This window comes from Antechinus flavipes, chromosome 1, assembly GCF_016432865.1.
Source record: "Antechinus flavipes isolate AdamAnt ecotype Samford, QLD, Australia chromosome 1, AdamAnt_v2, whole genome shotgun sequence".
Classification (NCBI taxonomy): domain Eukaryota; kingdom Metazoa; phylum Chordata; class Mammalia; order Dasyuromorphia; family Dasyuridae; genus Antechinus; species Antechinus flavipes.
Genome location: NC_067398.1, coordinates 428,398,749 through 428,418,455, shown reverse-complemented (window position 1 = coordinate 428,418,455; position 19,707 = coordinate 428,398,749). Strand labels below are relative to the sequence as shown.

At 31.1% G+C, this 19,707-nt stretch overlaps 1 protein-coding gene across 1 annotated transcript in view; it reads left to right on the top strand.

Moving 5' to 3' along the window:
- Positions 1–19,707, top strand: part of PIGN (phosphatidylinositol glycan anchor biosynthesis class N) — a 174,137-nt gene that overhangs the window by 132,413 nt on the left and 22,017 nt on the right. The window contains exons 19-24 of the mRNA XM_051969902.1: positions 48–156; positions 6,771–6,873; positions 13,158–13,260; positions 15,297–15,383; positions 17,234–17,289; positions 17,748–17,823. Of these exons, the coding sequence (XP_051825862.1) occupies positions 48–156; positions 6,771–6,873; positions 13,158–13,260; positions 15,297–15,383; positions 17,234–17,289; positions 17,748–17,823 (534 nt within the window). The remainder of the gene's footprint in view (positions 1–47; positions 157–6,770; positions 6,874–13,157; positions 13,261–15,296; positions 15,384–17,233; positions 17,290–17,747; positions 17,824–19,707) is intronic.

The following is a 19,707-nucleotide window of genomic DNA, read 5'->3' as shown; positions in this document are numbered from 1 at the left end:
TGTTTATTTCATTAATTGGTCTTTTTTATTTTTTTATTTATTTCCAGATGGTGGGTATACTTATTTCCACATATATTGTGAACAGTACTCATAGTAGTCTTCTTCAGAAACAAGGTCTGCCTCAAATTAACCAGATTGTTAGCTGGATAATACTAGGTAAGATGTATTTCAACCAAATGAAGATGACTTTCAAGGAAATGGAGCCATTTATATTACCTTTGTTTGGTGCTACTTATTTGTCACTAAACTATACAGATATTTAAAGAAAAAGAAATTGCATAGCATTAGGTAAATTTATATTACCAGCAGTTGTAATTTTCTTGCCAGAAAAATATCAAAACTCTTGTGAGCATGCATATGTTGTTGAGAATTGGTTCAGAAAATATTTGTGGTCTTTTGATAATGAATTGTATTTAACATCTGCTAATTTCTACAGTGTCATACCAGAAAAAAAAAAAAAAAAGCAAAATCTATATAGTTGTCATGACCGATTTTCATCTGAATTCTCTCAGTCTCTCTTTCCATATGGAATAGGACACAAAATTAACTATTTCTTATTGCTAAAGAAGGAAAATTCTTTAGTCAACTTGCAGTTGATTGCATATTTTGTCAAGCCTGGTAAGGGATTCAAAATAGATTTTTATACATCAATATTGACATTTCAAAATATAGGAATTTATTTGAAAAAGAAAAAATACCATTTGAGTATTTTATCATTTTTCTTTTGGAAATAATTTGATTTTTTTTTAAGATTGGGGCATGAGAATGGAGGGAGATGGAGAAAAAAAAGATTCCCTATAGTAATTTGTATTTACATTTTAACATAGTATTTTCTTTCTTCTTATTTTGGTTAGTTTATTGTCATATGTTTAGAAAATAAACAGAAATTTACCAAATTAAATGAGATTCAGCTCCAAAGGGGAAATAGAAGCAGTGAAAAAAAATAGACTATGTAAGATTTAATGCCCTTTAAAAAATTTAATATTTCTTTGTCTTTTTCATTAGCTGAAGATTAAAACTAAGAAAAGACTAAAAAAGAATCCAGGATAAAGAAGTAGTAGCAGAAGCATATCTAGATCTAAAAATTTATCTTCTATAAGATCTTTTTTTGTTCCCTTTCCAAATGTACCCACTATTTTTATCTATTCTATCTGATTATATTTGCATTATAGGATTTTAAAGATGGATGATACCTGAATGATCATGTAATCTGAAAATTCCATTTTATTGAAGAAACTGAGAATTAGAGAATTGATGGCATTCACCCAGGGCCACATTCTATTGGTGACTAACCTAGAAAAAGAACCCAGGTCTTCTGAATCAGTGCTTTTATCATCACACCACGCTGCTCATTCAGATATCTTTTTGACAAATGTTAACCAATATATTAACCAATAACCATGTCATTTTTTTAGTGCAAATGATGTAAATTTTAAAATGTATTCCCACAATTATTCTTCATTACTCATCATTTACAGTTTTAATAGATACATAAAATAATGCATCACAGAAAGCATACTTTATTTTTCCAAAATTGTGGAGAAAACTGTGAAGGAAAAAAGTTGTACATGAGAAACATTGAACTAAAATGAAACCCTCATACTTGTACAACCTCACAAGGATACTCATAACTAATATGTCATATATATATATAAAATCTATTTGGGTTCACCATGATCCATAGACTGCATAACAAACATACTAACTCATATAAATGAGCTAAACCATGAGCTGTCAGCCACCATCCTCCCACTTCCAGAGAGACTATGGAAGACTTGTTTCTGAAGTAATAATAATCATAATTATAGAAATCTACATATGCATATTTCAGAATTCTCATAGTATTTGGGAGACATTCTATTCAATTAATTGTCATATGACTTTTTGTCATTTAGTCCTTTGCAGAGGTGTTTGCCTGAACATAAGTCACATCTCTTCCAACTCCTTGGAATTGTAGGAAAGCTAAAAGGTTGAACCAGCTGTAGGCTTGTAGTAAAAGAGAAAAGATGGATGTTCTAACTTCAGCTATGTGACCTTGGACAAATATTTCAATTCTATGGTTTCTTCATTTTATAAAATAAGACTATTGAAGTAAATGATCTCTAAGGTCCCTTCAGTTCTAAAGTCCTATAAATAGTTCATATTAATAACTGTTTACTTTTTATCCATGTTTATTGCTCTTCTGGTAAAAGATCCATAGTACTAGGGAGAAGAAAAAATGATTCTGAATTTGTTGCTTTATATAATTCATGTTTAAAACCTTAAGTACCATAAGAACAGCTTATTTCACATATGTAAAACTATTGTACATGATTAAAATGTATTTTATATTTTTTTCCAAAAAGGCTGAGTAGTTTATAGAGAGCTGGCCTCAAAGCCAGAAAGACCTAAGTTTAAATTCCACCTCTGACCCATTCTGGTTTTGTTACCTTGGGCAAATCACTTAATTTGTCTATATGTTAGTCATCTTTCTAATATTATAAATTGCAGAGAATGTGCTACCTTTCATTAATGGAGGGAATTTCCTTACCTCTTAGTTCCTTATATAAATGAATACCTAGGTACTGTTCCTATCCCTTTACATTTTTTCTATTTTATGTATATAAAACAAATAAGTCATTATTATTTCACTTAAGTATGGAATATATTATTTCATTGTACCTTTAATCTGGGTTTTATATTCAGTAAAAAGTAAAGATGTGTTTCCCATGGTTAGTCAATAACAAAAAAAAATTTTTTTTTCTTTAGGTAAAGCAGGGAGTATTAGAAAATAGTTCTCTTATTTCCACAAAGTTTTTTTTTTTTTTTTTAATCATGGTATCATGTTAATAGTATGAACTCACTTATAGAACAAAAGAAGTTAGTAGAATGGATTAGAAAGCAAAGTCCAGCAACATGTTATTTGCAAGAAATATCTGAAACAAAGTCTCACACAGAGTTATAATAAATTCTCTTTTAAAAAAAATTGATTATACTTTATTTTAACATTGATTTTTAACAAGTTTGCATTCCAAATTTTCTCCTTTCTCCACTAAAAAGGCAAGCAATATGATATCAATTATACATGTAAAATCATGTAAAATATTTCTATCTTAGTTATATTATAAAAAAATTTTTAAATTAAATTAAGTGAAAAAATATGCTTCAGTCTGTATTCAGAGTCCCATCAGCTCTCTCTCAGGAGATGGATAGCATTTTTTTTTTTAACCATGAGTCCTTTGAAATTGTCTTGGATCATAATATATTGAATTCTTAAAGATTATGTGAATGGAATATAGCTGCATCTGTGAAACTTCAAGTATAGAATCAATAACAGGATCCTATATTTAGGGTGTTTTCTAAGGTCTTTCACTAAGTGAAGTGGCTCAGAAAGAGGAGAAAGGAGGATATAAGAGGGAGGTTTTTTTCAGGAGGAAATAGTCATAAGGAAAGCAAACTTTAAACTTGGAGAGGTGTAATAAAGAAAAATTTGGAATGGGGAGATAAGAAAAAGCAATCAATCATTTGGGATACAGAGAGAAAGTAATAGTGAAGAAAAAGTATAAGAGATTAACATAATGAAAAATTAAAAAAAAATAACTGTCGAAACTGTGAATGTTAATAGTATAAACTCACCTATAGAACAAAAGAGGTTAGTAGAATGGATTAGAAAGCAAAGTCCAACAACATGTTATTTGCAAGAAATACTTGAAACAAAGTCTCACACAGAGTTATAATAAAGAATTAGAAGAAAATCTATGATGCTGTAGCTGAACAACAACAACAACAACAACAATAACAAAAACCAAGCAGCAAAAGTATTAATTATGTTTTCACATCAGGTAATAGTAAAAATAGACTCATTAAAAGATAAAACAAAAATTACATTTTGTTGGAAAGTGATATAGACAGCAAATTTCATTATTTCACATATTTATATATAATGGCCTAGCTTATAAATACTTAAAGAAAATACTACATGAATTATAAGGAAAACTAGACAACAAAGCTATAATGGGAACTACAGTTTTCTCATATCAACCTTACATAAACCTAACAAAAAAAGAAAAAATAAAGAAATTAATAACATGAATGGAATTTTAGAAAAATTAGATATAGACCTAGCAGTTATCAAAATGAGACAGAAAAGAATATGCATATATCTCAGCTATACATGGCACTTAAACAAAAATTGATCTTGTATTGCAACATAAACCATCAAAAACATGAAGAAAAGCAGAAATATTATGTATATCTTTTAATGATCACAATTCAACAAATTATATTAAGTAAAGGGCCTTTGAAAAAGACACTGAAGTCAACTGGAGGTTAAATTATTCCTAAAGGATTGAGAGGTCAAAAATAAAAGCATAGTAACAAGAAAAAACTTCATTAAAGTTAATGACAGCACTGATACAATCCATTCTTTTTGCAATACAGCTAAAGCAGTTCGTGGAGGAATTTTTTTTTAATCTCTAAACACTTTTATTAGTCAAAGACAATCAATGAATCAGAAACGAAACTAAAAATATTTGAAAGCCAACAAATTTTAAAACCTCCACTAAATACCAAAATAGAAACACTGAAAGTTAAGGAAATTAACAAAACTGAAAACAAAGAATTCATTGAATTAAAACTAATTTTAAAGAAAAACCAATCAAATATATAAACTATTAGCTAGGATTCTGCCAAATTCCTTCTTTGACACTGATATTCTTTTGATACAAACTTGGAAGAATCAAAATGGGAAAATAAAACTATAGATCAATATCCATAACAAATACAGATAGAAATATCTTTTAAAAACATATTAGCAATGAGACTAAAGAAACATATCACAAAGATCATACATTATGACCAAGTTGGATTTATATCGGGAATACAGAGTTTATTTTTTTATTGGTAAAATTATAGACTTAGCCATATTAATGACATAATCAAGAAAATTCAGACAACCATATCAGTAGATGTAGAAAAACTTTTTAACAAAATATGAGCTTTTTGGCCAGTAAGCTGGAAGTTTATATATTTCTGGAAAGCATGAATCATGTTAATCATAACCTTTTTACTATAAATTAATTTTTAATATAAAAATGTTGCAGCTAAGTAGAGAAAGGCAGGTATTATTCAACATTCTCCCCTTACCCCCCCCAAAAAAAAGCAATTGAGAAAATATCATTAAGTATGTGTACTGCATCCTTTCTCATATCTATCAGTTTTATTAATTTATGACCTCCTACAATAGATTTCTTAGTTCCAGGAAAAGGCAAACATCTAGTAAGTGTGCTAAAGGTTTATTGTTCTTACCTGTGCCTAGAGGATATTTATTGTGAACCCTAGAGATAATTCAGTTTCAGTTTCTGCTCTAGCATTGCCTCATTCTTGAAAGGCTAAACCAGTAAACCTCCCAATTTCTCTATCTGGACACAACAGCATAGAATTTGAGTCACTGTCTGAGCCTATGGAACCAATGAGACACCCAGACCACAATGTAGGTCAGGACCCGAGAATTCCCAATTACCAGGAACTGCATTTTTGAAGTGAGTCTAAGACCACCTTCTTTTGTATACTCTCTGTATACACTTGATACACTTCATATCTTGTCTCATTAGTATATCATTGGAACACTTTTCTCTTCCGTTAAATTATTTTTTGCCTTTTTTTTTTTTTTTTTTTTTGGTATTTCCAATACTTACATTAGTGGCTGATATATAATAATATTTAGCAAATGTTTGTTGACATAAATACTTGCTGACTCTTTTTAAAAAATATTTTAATACTTTAATACTTTGATGCATTGGGGAAGCTAGATGGAATAGTAGATACAGCAGAAGGCTCTGAAGTCAAGAGGAGCTATGCTTGCTGATTCTTAACCATCAACACCTATCTATTGCTATTATCCCTTCTATGTCCTATTTCTAATTATTGTCCTTTCTAACCCTCACCTTTATGGGTGACCAACATTTACATTTCCTTCAGGTACATTTACCAGGTATCAGTAGAAAACATTAACAGTGGGAATAAGGTGTGTTGCTTATGGAAGTCAACAGGTTGGGGAACTAAGTGCTTGCAGAATTTAAAGGTGAATCAATATATATATATATTGTAGTCCCCTAGTATGATGGCAGGAATAAAGGAAAAAAAAATTATAAGGGAGGTATAAAACTCATTGAGGAAAGAATAGTAGTGATCTGGAGTTTCATAGACAATAGTTGCCAAGATCTAGATGGGAGTCGACGTTAGATATGAATAGTATGAACTTCAAAGAAAGAGAGGTCACTGAATGGTAGAACTAGGGGAAAAACCTGGAACTGACAATGGGGAGCAAGGAGTATTCCAACTCTTTGACCCCACCTCATGAGCTGAGGAAAATTTAGTCTGTCAGAAAAACCGGTTTCTAAACCATAGGTTATTCTGAACAACCAAACCTCATAATGTTTAGACATGTTCAGACCAAGAGCTGGCCAGATCTCCTGTGGAGGATTAATTGAAGAGCATAACAGAAGCTGCCTAGAATGAGAAAGTAAAGATGGATGATGAATTGTTTTGTTGGTGTATAAGTGCTCATATTGATGAGATCACAAATCAGTGAGGTGTTAAATGTTTGCATCTATTGTCTGTTAGGGGAAAAAAAAAGTTTTTAAGAAGTTCTTCATAAAAATGACTAATGCCCTAGACTAAATCTGCATGCATAGCACTTACCTGTAATTATTCTAAATTGTTCTGTGCATAAAAATATTCCTCATATTTTCATGCTAGTGACATATGATCTCCCCCCCCTTTTTTTTTAGCCTTTTCCTTGATTGTGCCATTACTGGGTCCCACAATTGTCTTTCAGCGATTACTTAGCATACTTCTCTCCTTGATGTCAGCCTATCTACTTTTGAGCACAGGGTACGTACTTTACTTCTTAAATCATTGTTTTCACAATAATTTTTAAATATTAAAAAAAAATCTTATCTCAGTGTTTAAACAATTATAAATTTGGAGACATAGCATATTTAAGAAGTTAGATTTTGATTGGGGGTGGGGATTGTGGTACAATATACTATATAACTTTTTTTAGAATTCTATTGTAAAGGATTTGTTTCCCATCTATCTCAGATGTACTCAGATCTCAGATGTAATATCTCAGACTTATACTAGTAGGATGATCTGGGGCTAGTAAACTTTGTGAGAGCCAGTTTCTTCATCTCATAAAGTTCCACATTAGTGGAAGGAGTTCTTCACACTGAATCTGTGATGTAGACCAAAAACAGGTGTATGTGCACGTGCGCCCACACACACACACACACACACACACACACACACACATACACACACAGAGACACCATTTGCCATTTCCTTCTTCAACTTGTTTGATAGATGAGAAAACTGGGGCAAAAAGGGTTAAGTGACTTGTCCAGAGTTACATAGCTAGTGTCTGAGGTGGGGTTTGAACTTAGGAAGTTGAGTTTATGAGGCTTAAATGAGATAGATATCTTAATAAACTATTAAGAGGATTACAAATGAAGTCAATTCCATGTGATTATTACAATCATTAAATTCTATATTAATAGTCTCTCTATGTTTCTGTAGGAATTTTAAACCTAGAGCAATGACAAAATTAAGTTTTTAGAATTCTTTTGATTTCTTGATTAGATTTAGGGCTTTTTTTTCATTCTTAAGAGTTTATCTGTGCTGTTCAGATTTTTCATAATCTATATTTCCTTTTCTATTATGATTTTTTGAAAATTGTAAAATTTGCTTTTATTTTCTACTCAAAAGATGTTTAAATTGTTATTAAAATTAAAACTGCGATGGTGAATTTAGGAATTTTGAGCTGATGGACACATTGTAGCTTTCTTTGGAATGTTCAGAAGAAAGTGTTTGAGTAAGAAAATAGAATACATGATGAATACTATGTCCTTTCAGCTAATTGCAATAGTTTTAATTTTCTTCAGGCAGAAAATCAAAGGACTGAAAGTCCCCAGCTGCTTTACCTCTGTAAAAGACCACTGAGATCTGCCTAAGTGACTTGGTGTATATTGCGCTGGGCCTGGGTTCAGATTTGGCCTCAGATATGTACTAGATGTATGATCCTTGTAAGTCATTTAACCTCTGTTTTCCTTAATCCATTGGAAAAGGCAATGACAAACTATTGCTGCGTCTTTGCCAGGAAAACTTTGTGGACGGAGTGCTGTGGTCCATGGGGGAGACTGACAAAATCTATGCTCCTTTTATCTTTGTTAGACATGGGGGAATCTGGGAATCTGTCTTATCTCCAGATTGTCTCCAGTTCAGATGATCCTATGAAGCTGATATTTCTTTGACTTAGGAACACTTTTAAAATCTTTCTTTCTTTCTTTATTTTGGCAAGCCTGTGATTCTATTTCAGTTGAAAATTGAATTTCAAAGCAAGTGCTAATATTGAAGATGTTTAAGGGAGAAGACAAGGCCAAGATCAAACTAACAATTTTTAAGCCAGCTCTGACTGTATTTTGCATGTCAGGACCAGGGCTTAGCTTCAAAACCAGACTTGTCTACATAGAAATATAAACCATGCCATGACATTTGCCTGCAGTTATGCTGCATGAATGACTTCCTCTGTTTGCCCAAGCCACACTACCCTTAATCTGTTCTCCATTTCTGGTACCTTTGTCCTCACTCCTGGAAAGAGTGTATTGCCTCTTTGCCTTCATTTACTGCCCTTATAATTCCAAGCCAAAATGACTCTCCTTGTTACCATTCCCCCATATGTATTATTTCCCCCACTAGAATTCAAGTTCCTGTTGGGCAAAGACAGTTTTATATTCCTAGTATTGTTATTCAGTCATTTTCAGCTATATATAATTTTGTGACCCCATAATTGTGTGACCTCACTCGGGGTTTTCTTGGCAAAGATATTGCCATTTCCTTCTCCAGTTCATTTGACAGATGAGGCAACTGAGGCAAACAGAGTTAAGTGAATTGCCCAGGGTCATATAGCTAATAAGTGTTTGAGGCAGGATTTGAACTCAGGAAGTTGTGTCTTCCTGATTCCAAGCCTGGCATTCTATCCATTGTCCCCTTCAGCTATTCATTCCCAGCTCTGGTGCTTAATATTAATTTTTTTTAATTCATTCATTCAGTTGATCATTATTTCATACCCAAACACATGGTGGTGAAAAACTAGGTAGACTCAAGGAAACAAATAATGAATTCTGTGTGGACAGGCCCAATAACATGTTCAGACTGGCCAAGTAACTAAAGAATTGATAAGTTTTTATTTGAACTATCAGAACCACAAGCAGCAGAGAAAGAAGCTGCATTGGTCTCAAAAGCATAAACAAACTGAGGATGGACAAGCGCCACCTCCTCATCTCACAGTGATCACTCTGGCATTTCTCCTCAAGCTGCCATTTGAGTCCCCCTTGCTGTGCAGGGGACTTGTTACTGTGAAGTAAATAACATGATTCAGTTTCAATCCAACAAGCATGTATTAAGCTTTTACTACAAGCTAAGTACTGGTGATATAAAGACAGAATGAAAGCCAGTTCTTACAAAGTTTGTATTCTTTAGGAGCCATGTGATGGTTTTAACCCAAATTTTTAAATTTTCACATGTTTTCCAGCTGCAATTGTAGTTAATTACAATGAGAGTTACAATTTCAGTTATAATCCTTAATGAATTTTAAATTATTTCTCTAGCTTTAATGTTTAAATTTTTACTTATTTTCTGGCTACAATTATATTTCATTAAAATGAGAGTTAGAATTTCAATTATAATCTTTAATGAAATATAAATTATTTGTTTTATAAAAAATTGGCTTACATATAATTTTTCAGAATCCACATCTATTTTATAAAGCAAAGAAGGTATAACCAGATGGTGTAGTGTCAACCAATTCAGACTGCCTGGGAAGATTGGTTTGAATTATTTTTAAATGACTTATAGAATAGCTAAAAGGAAAACAGTTATATTATTTTATAATACACATGAACATAATTCAGAATAAAAGTTTATCCTAAATCAAGAGTTAGCCACAAAGATCTTATTTCCTTGCATTAATGAAAAGCAAAAAGTCATTTTTAACTAGCATATTAATTTTTCTCCTTAAATAGATGTGTTTAAAAGCATTCTATTCTCTTCTCATAGAAATCTTTTTTGTTGTTATGTATTTTTCCATCAAACTCTTTACAAAGTCTCCAGTGGACAACTGGCTAAATTTCACAAAAATTAAATTAGTGAGATCCAAATAAATGAGGTTTTAGTGTGTGTATATGAGCATTTATAGATTGTGTCTCTATATGTACAATATAATACATGTGTTATATAACATGTATGATGTATAATATAGCATGTATACATATATAATTGTATGTCTACTTTATAGATATAGATATAGATATATAGAGTGTTGTATCCTCTAACATAATGTATATTATATTTGTATGCACATGTGTATATATCTTATGTAATATATGTGTATATTATCTAATACATGGGATATGGTTATGGATATATATTATACAGGATATGTTACACATGTCATGCAGGTAGTATAATATCTATGCATATATAAGTGTACATGCACACATATAACATCCATATGTGTATGCTTTGTATATTATATTGTATGAGTATATTATATAGAATAAGTATGTGTATTATCTCATAAATTGTGTGGACCACATGTATATTATGCAGGTAGTATATCTATGCATATATAAGTGTACATGCACACATATAACATCCATATGTGTATGCTTTGTATATTATATTGTATGAGTATATTATATAGAATAAGTATGTGTATTATCTCATAAATTGTGTGGACCACATGTATATTATGTAGGTAGTATATCTATGCATATATAAGTGTACATGCACACATATAACATCCATTACACACATGGTACATGTATTATATATTATCTAAATCTAATATAAATATGTATTGTTATAGATGTATGTGTACATACAAATATGTGTGTGTGTATATATGTATATATATATATATGTAATATGCAGTGTGTGCATTTGTATATATGTGTATATATTATAAATGTATGAGTATATAATATATAATGTTATGAGTTTATTATCTGGTAGATTATATGTATGATTATTACATATGGTATTCATATTATCTAACATATAATGTGTATATACTACATATATTGTATAGTCTAATATGTGTATGTACATTGTATATAACATATATATGTATATACTGTATGTGTATATATCTGATATACCATGTGCATATGTGTGTATTTGTGTATGTGTATATACATGCATACATATATACATACATATACATATTTAGAGAGACTACATATATTAATTTACTTTAATTAATAACAACTTAGAGACCCGAGGTCAAACTTGATGGTTGTTTGACCTTGGACAAATCATTTAACCTTTGGGAACTTTTGTTTGCGCACTTGTAAAATGAAAAAATACCTAATCACAAAGTTGTGAGGAAAACAGCTTTGTCCGTCTTAAAAGGCTTTATGTATTACCATTCTATAAATATGAAGATCAATTGGAATTTTAATTTTTAAACAGTGACAAAGAAAAATCATCTTTATGTAATTTCTAGCAATATATTAGTCACTTGAGAAGACAAACTACTATAAAAGAATGATCGTTAAGGATCCTTCCAGCCCTAAATATAGGATCCTGTGATGGAAATAAATCCAGTAAGCCATTGTAGGCTGATTGTATTTATGTTTCTATTAGAACACAAAAATGCAATTTTCAGGCTTCATTGTAAAAGTCTAAAAACCATTGCCCCATCTGCATAGAACTTGATTTTTGATTCTGTTAATCAATAAACAATAAAAATAATCAATAAACAAATATTTATCTACAAATATGATAAGCTCTATCTATGAGTGATACAAAGAAATACAATCTGGTTCCTGCTTACCCAACAGAAGCAAGGAAAACTCAGATTTGACCATGTGGTGGATACTCTGGGCAGAGCAGGCAAAATCAAATCAAAGCCAGTGATGGTAACAACTGGAAGCTTTTGAGGAATGTGTATCTCCATGCTAATTGCAGCTTTTAAATGGGTAGGGTTTCTGGCTTCCCATGCACTTTCTTGCACATGTGTACTATTTTAAGATTTTATTTTCAAAGTATTTGGAGCTCTGTTAACAGATTGTATACCTCTTTGCCCTAAGAATTCTGTGAGACAGAAAGCAGACATACATCCCAAGAATAGAAGCGGATTCTACTGGTTCAAACATTTATCTCCAACCTCTTTCACTGGACTCTTCTTATGTAACACATGTATCTCATGTAATATTGGAGGCCTTTAGAGGAGGATTGAACCAGGATTTTGATGTTGCCAACACAAAACTTATATTCCTGTTGGGTAAATAAGACAAATACAATGGAACAATTAGCAAATAAAATAATAATATGAAGTAAGTACTAAATTATGTAACACAGACATGAAATATTAAAGTGGTTAAAGAAAAAAAAAAGATATGACTATGGGTGGGCATTGTTATGGATATCTTCACAGAAGAGCTCAGATTTGAGCAAAGCCTTAAAGAAATAGCTATCCCAAATCTATTTTACTAAATAATTGTATAATTTATTCTCTAACATAAATATTCATAAAAAACTTTAGACCTGTTTGTTTCTTTTTAATTTTATGAGGTTGATAGGTTGTCATTTTGGGGGAAACATTTGGTGAGAAAGAAAAAAATATATTTTAAATTTCCTTTTCTTTTAAATATATTCATAGTATCATAGATTTAGAACTGGGGAGTACCTTAGAGGTCCCCACATTTTACAGATAAAAAAACTGAGACCCAGAGAGGTTAACTGATTGCCTAAGATCACATAAGCTAATAAGTAATAGATCCAGGTCTTTCACTCTTTTCACAGACTTCTGCCTCACCCTTATATTCCTTCCCCATACCTATACACTAATTGTGTTAACTATGGGCAGGTTATTCTAACTCTCAGTTTCCATTTTTGTAAAATGGATATAATGACTTATCTTACCAAAGTCATATAAAATCATAAAATACCATGTAAATATGAAGTGGTAATAATGATAAAGTACAATTTTAGAAGTATTTGGTGCTGTTACTTTGCTTTCTTTTTAAAAGTGGTATTGGTTCAGGTTTGACTAATTGGAATGCATTGTATGTAGAATTATCTTTGTATATGTGTGGGTTTTTTCCCTGGCCTAGGTATGAAGCTCTCTTTCCATTTGTTTTGTGGTGCTTAATGTTGGCTTGGATACGTGTGGAACAAGAAATGCTGCAACAATCGGGTGTTTCCTGTACGCAAAAGGTAAAACCTCAGTTCTACTCTGTGTCAAAAAGACAGTTCTGTCGTGTGTCAGATACAAAAGTCATATTTATTCTCTTCTCTTTGAAGTGTTCAATGTCATTGTATCAAAGATTTTTATTACTAAAATTTGAGTTTATTATAAATTACTTTTTCTGATTAAGTAGAAATCATTAGTCAATCATTTAATAGCTTTTGTCAAAATTTTTGAAACAACCAGTTTGTGAAGAAATTGGTTAGCCTTCAAGAATGAAAGTGGATTTATTGTTATGCAGGTAATATAGAATTGCAAGTATTTTTAGCAATCCACTGCATGAAATCAATGATGCAAAATGAAAAACAATATTGCTGAGAGAAATAGAAAAGAAGAAATGTTTTTCCCCCTTCTTATAATCTGAAAAACTATTGCATTGTCAATTTCAGATCTATGAATTTGACCCTATGTGACTTATAACTTCACTATCTTACTCTTATTTTCCTAACCATCTCATTTCAAAATGTTTTCTCCATCATATCAGTGCCTAAGGGTCTTGTCTCAGATGGTTTCTCTAATATAATGTACTTACAGTTGTTCAAGCCAGCCCACCTTCTAAGTACATTTTGTCAAGTTGAGCTAGACAAGTGAAATGACATCCTAACCTTCCTCTTTTCTTAGAAATGTTATTCATAATTACATAGGATCAATACAAAGAAATACAAATTTTTTACCAGTGCCACTGCTGTAAAGTTATTTCAATTAACTCTACTGCCTGAGATAACAAGGATTAATACTGGCTTATTGGAAGGAAATGGAGAAAATAAAAGGGAGAATCCAATGTACGTGACTATATGATGATTATTTAAATTTCATGAAGGCAGCTTATAAAATTTAAGTGAAAGTTTATTTTTCTATGGCTTAAATATAGAGTCAGAGTTTCCTTCATAACATTTATATTATTTGACTCCATGTTGTTCTAATTAATTTCAACATGTATTTAAACCTATTCAATCTATAGACCAGGTACTTTTCTAGGTGATGGAATTATAAAGATAGAAAAGTCTTCTTTGAAGATTTACATTCCACCTTATAAACACAGTTTTATATCTTTTAAAACTGTGATACAAATAGAAAGTCATTATTTGTATTATCTTTCAACCAAGCATGCCTACTGTTTTCCAAATATTGTTCTAAGCATTGAGGATCCAAAAACAAAATGGCCTCTGCTCTCAAGATGCTTACATTCTGTGGAAAGATAGCATGCACATATCAAAGGCTATGTATGATAGATACAAAATAAAAATAAACATATGTTGTTTTTTATTAGAAGTATGAAGTTTGGGATTCAACTTCATTGTTGATAAATCTAACCTTACTTTTCTTGGAAAAAATAGGATAAAACATATTAAGAGCTTTATTTTAGAAAATTAAAAAATAATCAGGGAGAATTATTCAAATTTATGCCTTATCTTTGACTTTGGATTGTTAATTGCCAAGCAAAACAATGAATAGTGATTTTGTTACAGAGAAATTTAATACCTTTGTAATTTTTATCAGTGAAAGAATATTCACTACCCTCTTAACTGAGAGAGAATAATGTTTGAATAAGCAGGATAGTTGTTCATTGATAGTAGAAAAGAAACTGAGAAGTATTTCACTATACAATTTTTTTTCATTCCATCTTTAATCTGGATTTAAATGGAAATTTTTGTCTATGTAAATTCAGCTTGTGGTCAAATGTTCTTATGAGAAATGAATCTAAAATGAAGGAAAGTAGCACACTAGACAAAATACAGGTTCTATTCTGTACTTAAAGCACTAGCATACCACTGGGTTCAGTATAACATCAACAATACACAATACCTTTCTGGCAGATTTTATTAAAATATAATTAAACCAGAAAAAGATTTATCACTAAAGTTTCAGCATGGAATACCATTCTAGCTAGTGTAAATGGGAATGGACTAATTTTTCATTCAACTCCCTATAAATTTACCATTTATTTTTCAGGTAAGCCAACAGAGCAACATGTATTGATTTTTTTTTCTTATTGCTTTCACAGCTCACCAGTATTCATTTTGCCTATAATACAGATATTACTCAAGTCCGACAACTCCACTTAGATGACATTCGCAGGTCTTTCTTCTTTGTATCCTTTGTTAAAGTTCGTGTTTTAGAGACATGACATCAAATTAAATAGTCATTTTGCTTTCTCAGCAGAATATTATATTTTTTGATATAATCAATTCCATTTTTTGAAGGACAGTTTTTTTATGTCTCATCTTTGTCTTCTCTTTTGATAGTTATCTTTCCTATTGGGATTTTGTCTTGAATTATATAGTTTATTAGCAGAGCTTTTGAGACTTGCTCATCTGGAGCTTCCCATTCATTAATGTCATATAGTCTTGTTTTTTAATATCTTTTAATTTTCCATTAATTCTTTGCTATCATTGGTAGTAGTTTTAAGAAAAAAAAATCAGCTGCTCATCTAAATATTCAAAGTAATTGTACTATTTTGCTTAGTTGGACAACTTAGAAATAGCACCTTAGAAACAGAAATTACACCTTGTAATTCTTCTTGATCCAAAACTTTAAATGGCTGTACAGAGATCTTCTGTAAACCCTTTAATTTGAAACTTAAGCTCAGAAAGTTTCAATATTGCCATTAAAACTCATCTGGTTAATGGTAAAGACTGTATTAGAACCTAGATCTCTTCTACACAGAAAAGCCAGAAGATTGACCTGGGTTTGCATCTCAAATCTGATATTTGATAATTTAAGAAGCCATTTGAAGGAGTAGACAGAGTGATTGACTTGGTGCCAGGAAGAGCTAAGTGCTAGCTGCATCAGATGACACTTATACTTTTCAAAGTTTTGTAGCTTTCCTCATCTGTAAAATGGGGTTAATAATAGCAACTACCTCACAGAGTTGTCCTTATTCTTAAAGGATGTAAAATATGTAAAGCACTTGATAAATCATAAAATACTATATAAATTTTAGTAGTTATTGTTGTTGTTATTATTATCCTCTTCCTCATTAGTAATCATTAATTTTGTAATCATGAATTAACTTAATGTCCCTGAGTCTCAGTTGGAGCCTTATCCATAAAATAAGGGACCTCCAAAGAACAATATGAAGATCCAGTAAGGTCAGATATGTATTTCATGTACTGTAAGAGTACTAACTTTCAGATAAGGTTAGTCTGGCATGTTTCCTACCTTGCTTCTCTTTGTAATCTCTACTTCTTTATCTAAATGTTTATTCAACGTTATGTTGAATAATTTAACATTTATGTTAAATTTTAACATCCCTTTAACATTATGTTCTAGAATTCTAACGAGGCATTATGGAGCAATAAATGGAGGGCCAACCTCATTGTTCAAGTAACAAACGCCTAGTAAAACTAAAGAAGGAAGAGAAGAAGATAAAAGTAGAAAGGTGCCTTGTCTTAGATGATCTAGAATGCTGTGCTTAAGCATTTGAACTTTATTTACTAAGGAGTAAGGAGTCAAGGAAAGTTTTAGGACAGGGGTTTTTAACCTTTCTTTTATTCTACAAAGCTTTAATTTTTATTTTTTAAAATGTTTTTAAGTGCACAAAGTAAATTACACAAGATTACAAAGGAGACCAATTGTATCGAATTACAATTTTCATTTTTTTAAAAAAAAAGTGTTCATAGAACCCTGGTTAAGAATATCTGTTATAAGGGAAGAAGTATCTGTCCATAAAATAACTTAATCTGCTTTGTATAGAATGGGAAAAGAGACTGAAGGTGGTAATAGTTGCCAGGAGGTACAGCAATTGTCTAAGCAGGTGGCAAAGTAGGACCTATACTTTGAATTATGTTAATGGAAATAAAAAGGGAGAAGTGGATGTGAAAGAATTTGTATGAAAGATGATGCAGAGGAATGAGTCTCAAATAAACCCAAGATTTTGAATATAGAATTTTGTATATTCTTATTCCTAACTTATCTGAACCTTTCTTTAGCTCTGTCCAGGTTTTTTTTATAGTGACAGCCTTTTTTGGAACTGGAAATATAGCTTCTATTAACAGGTAATCTTTCTTGCTCTCTCTACAGATATTACAAAATGATTTGATCATACTAAAAGATATTATGACTAGTTGGTGAAAATTTTGTTTAATGTAGCTAATGCAAAGCTATATATGAAAATGCTATCTTAATTTTGGGAAATACCTTCTCAAAAAAGGAAGTAATCTAAGCTATTTGAAGTCAGCTTCTACTACTTACATAAATTGATGTTATCCTGACCAATATTGCTTTTCAACAATGTTGCAGTCAGTTAGTGGTCAACACTAACACTGTTTGACCAATCATCTGTTAATAACATTGATATTGTAAAACTAAGTCTTCTATAACATTAAATATACTCATATTTTAATTAGATTTAATATTTGATGAATTCAAGTAAATGCATTGTAGTGAATGCTATGTTTATAAATACACCATCCCTTCCAATAATCTTTCTTTTGTTCTTTATGTGTTCCCTCAGTTTTGATCCTTCTTCTGTATATTGCTTCCTGACTGTGTTTAGCCCCTTTATGATGGGATCCTTGATGATGTGGAAGGTTAGTAATTATGCTTGCTAATGACACTCTTTCAAGGATCCAGGAATATATCTTAGTTCAAGATCATGTCTTTTTTGAGAATATATACAAAAAATGGCCTGCTTTTTAAAATCACAGACTTTTAATTGTATGTGGGAAGAATATAGAACCAGTAGACTGATTTTGTCTATGATAGAAGTGGATCTCACTCCATTACAAGTTTACTGGAATAAAAAGGTTCAGATTTGTATAAGAAGTGTTTGTAGGGGTGACAAAACTCACTAGGAAGCTTTGTAACTGTCCTACCATTAGGAACTTTAAACCCAGCTCTAGTTCCAAACTTACCCCAATGATGAGCTTCAAGTAAAGGAAGACCCCATTTCTCTCTCTCCCTACTCCCCCACCCCCAACCACCCAGAAGGGTTATGCATCTCTAAGAAGCCACATCTGTTCTGAGAATAGTGAATCAAAGGTCTAGCATCTTGATGAAAGTTATTAAGAGTTAATAAGTGAATATGCTTAATGTGAGAGCTTCAGGATTTCTACACTGCAGCAATTTATATTGAGTTAAATGATTTTCTTTTGTGATTCATTTATCTGATAGGTCCTTTACAATTTACAGGATCCTTTATTGTATTGATTACTTTTCTTTTCAGTGTAACTACTAACTTCTTTATCTGAAATTAAGTCCCTCAGAATTTTAAGATTTATTGTGTAAAACTGATACCTAATTATTTATTCATTGAATCCTGACTCTGAGTACCATATTTACAGAGGGTATCTTCTCCCAATCTACTTAAAAATCTATTTTTCATATACATATATTTATATATACACACTATATAACAAATTTCAAAAAGACGGTCCACAGTTTTCTCATAGTGCTGTCTCTATTATGAAAAACTTGTTTTCTCAAACTTCTTATTGATTTTCATTAAGGGAACCTTGATTGTTTTTTTTTTCTTTATCTAAAAATAAATGTCTTAAAAACTACTCTGGCCAGCACAATAAACCTTGAAACTTAAATGTAATTAAATTCATTTCAAAAAAATATTTATGAAGTACCTACTAATGCTTAACCTTAATGCTTAAGTTGAAAATAAAACAAAAATTAAATAACCCTCAAGGAACTTAGACTAGAAAGGAGCAGGGATGAGTGGAGAATACAACAGGGACACAATATAAGTCAATATAAAGTAATTTGTTGAGGAAAAATAACAATTAGGGGGGAAGGATAGAATAAGCAAAAGCTTCACATAAGGGATGTACTTGAGTTAAGCCTTGAAAGAAGGCAGGAGTTCTAATACGGGGAAGGAAGAAGGGAAATACCCTTTGTGGTTGGGGGATAGCTTGTACAAAGCTAGAGATTAGAAGCAATTAGAAATTAGGAAACACTTAGTAGAAATAATTCCTGGGCAGCAAGTAGATGGAGCTCTGGATTTAGAATCAGGAAGACCCAAGTTCAAATGTGGTCTTAGACATTTAATAACTGTGTGATCCTGTGAAAGTCAATTAATCTCTGACTATTCGGTTTCTTATCTGTAAAATGGAAATGATAATAATAGCATCCACCTCTTAAGCTTCTTTGTGAGGATCAAAGGAGATAATATTTATTAAGGACTATATAAATGCTAGCTATTATTGTTGCTGTTGTTGTTCAACAACATAATTAGTAAAAAATAATATTTGTTAAATGTTTGGGGAAAAAATGTTTCTACAGGAGCTTTCTTTTCTTTTCTTGATAAATTATTTTAAAAAATATTTATCCTTGTGAAAATGCTAGTAATAGCTGTGTAATCTTAGAAACCATTTCTCATTTTTGCCTTTCCATTTACTTTATGTTATCAACTCTATATTTGGGAATAATCAGTAAGAGCTGTTTAAACATAGCTTTGTAAGATAACA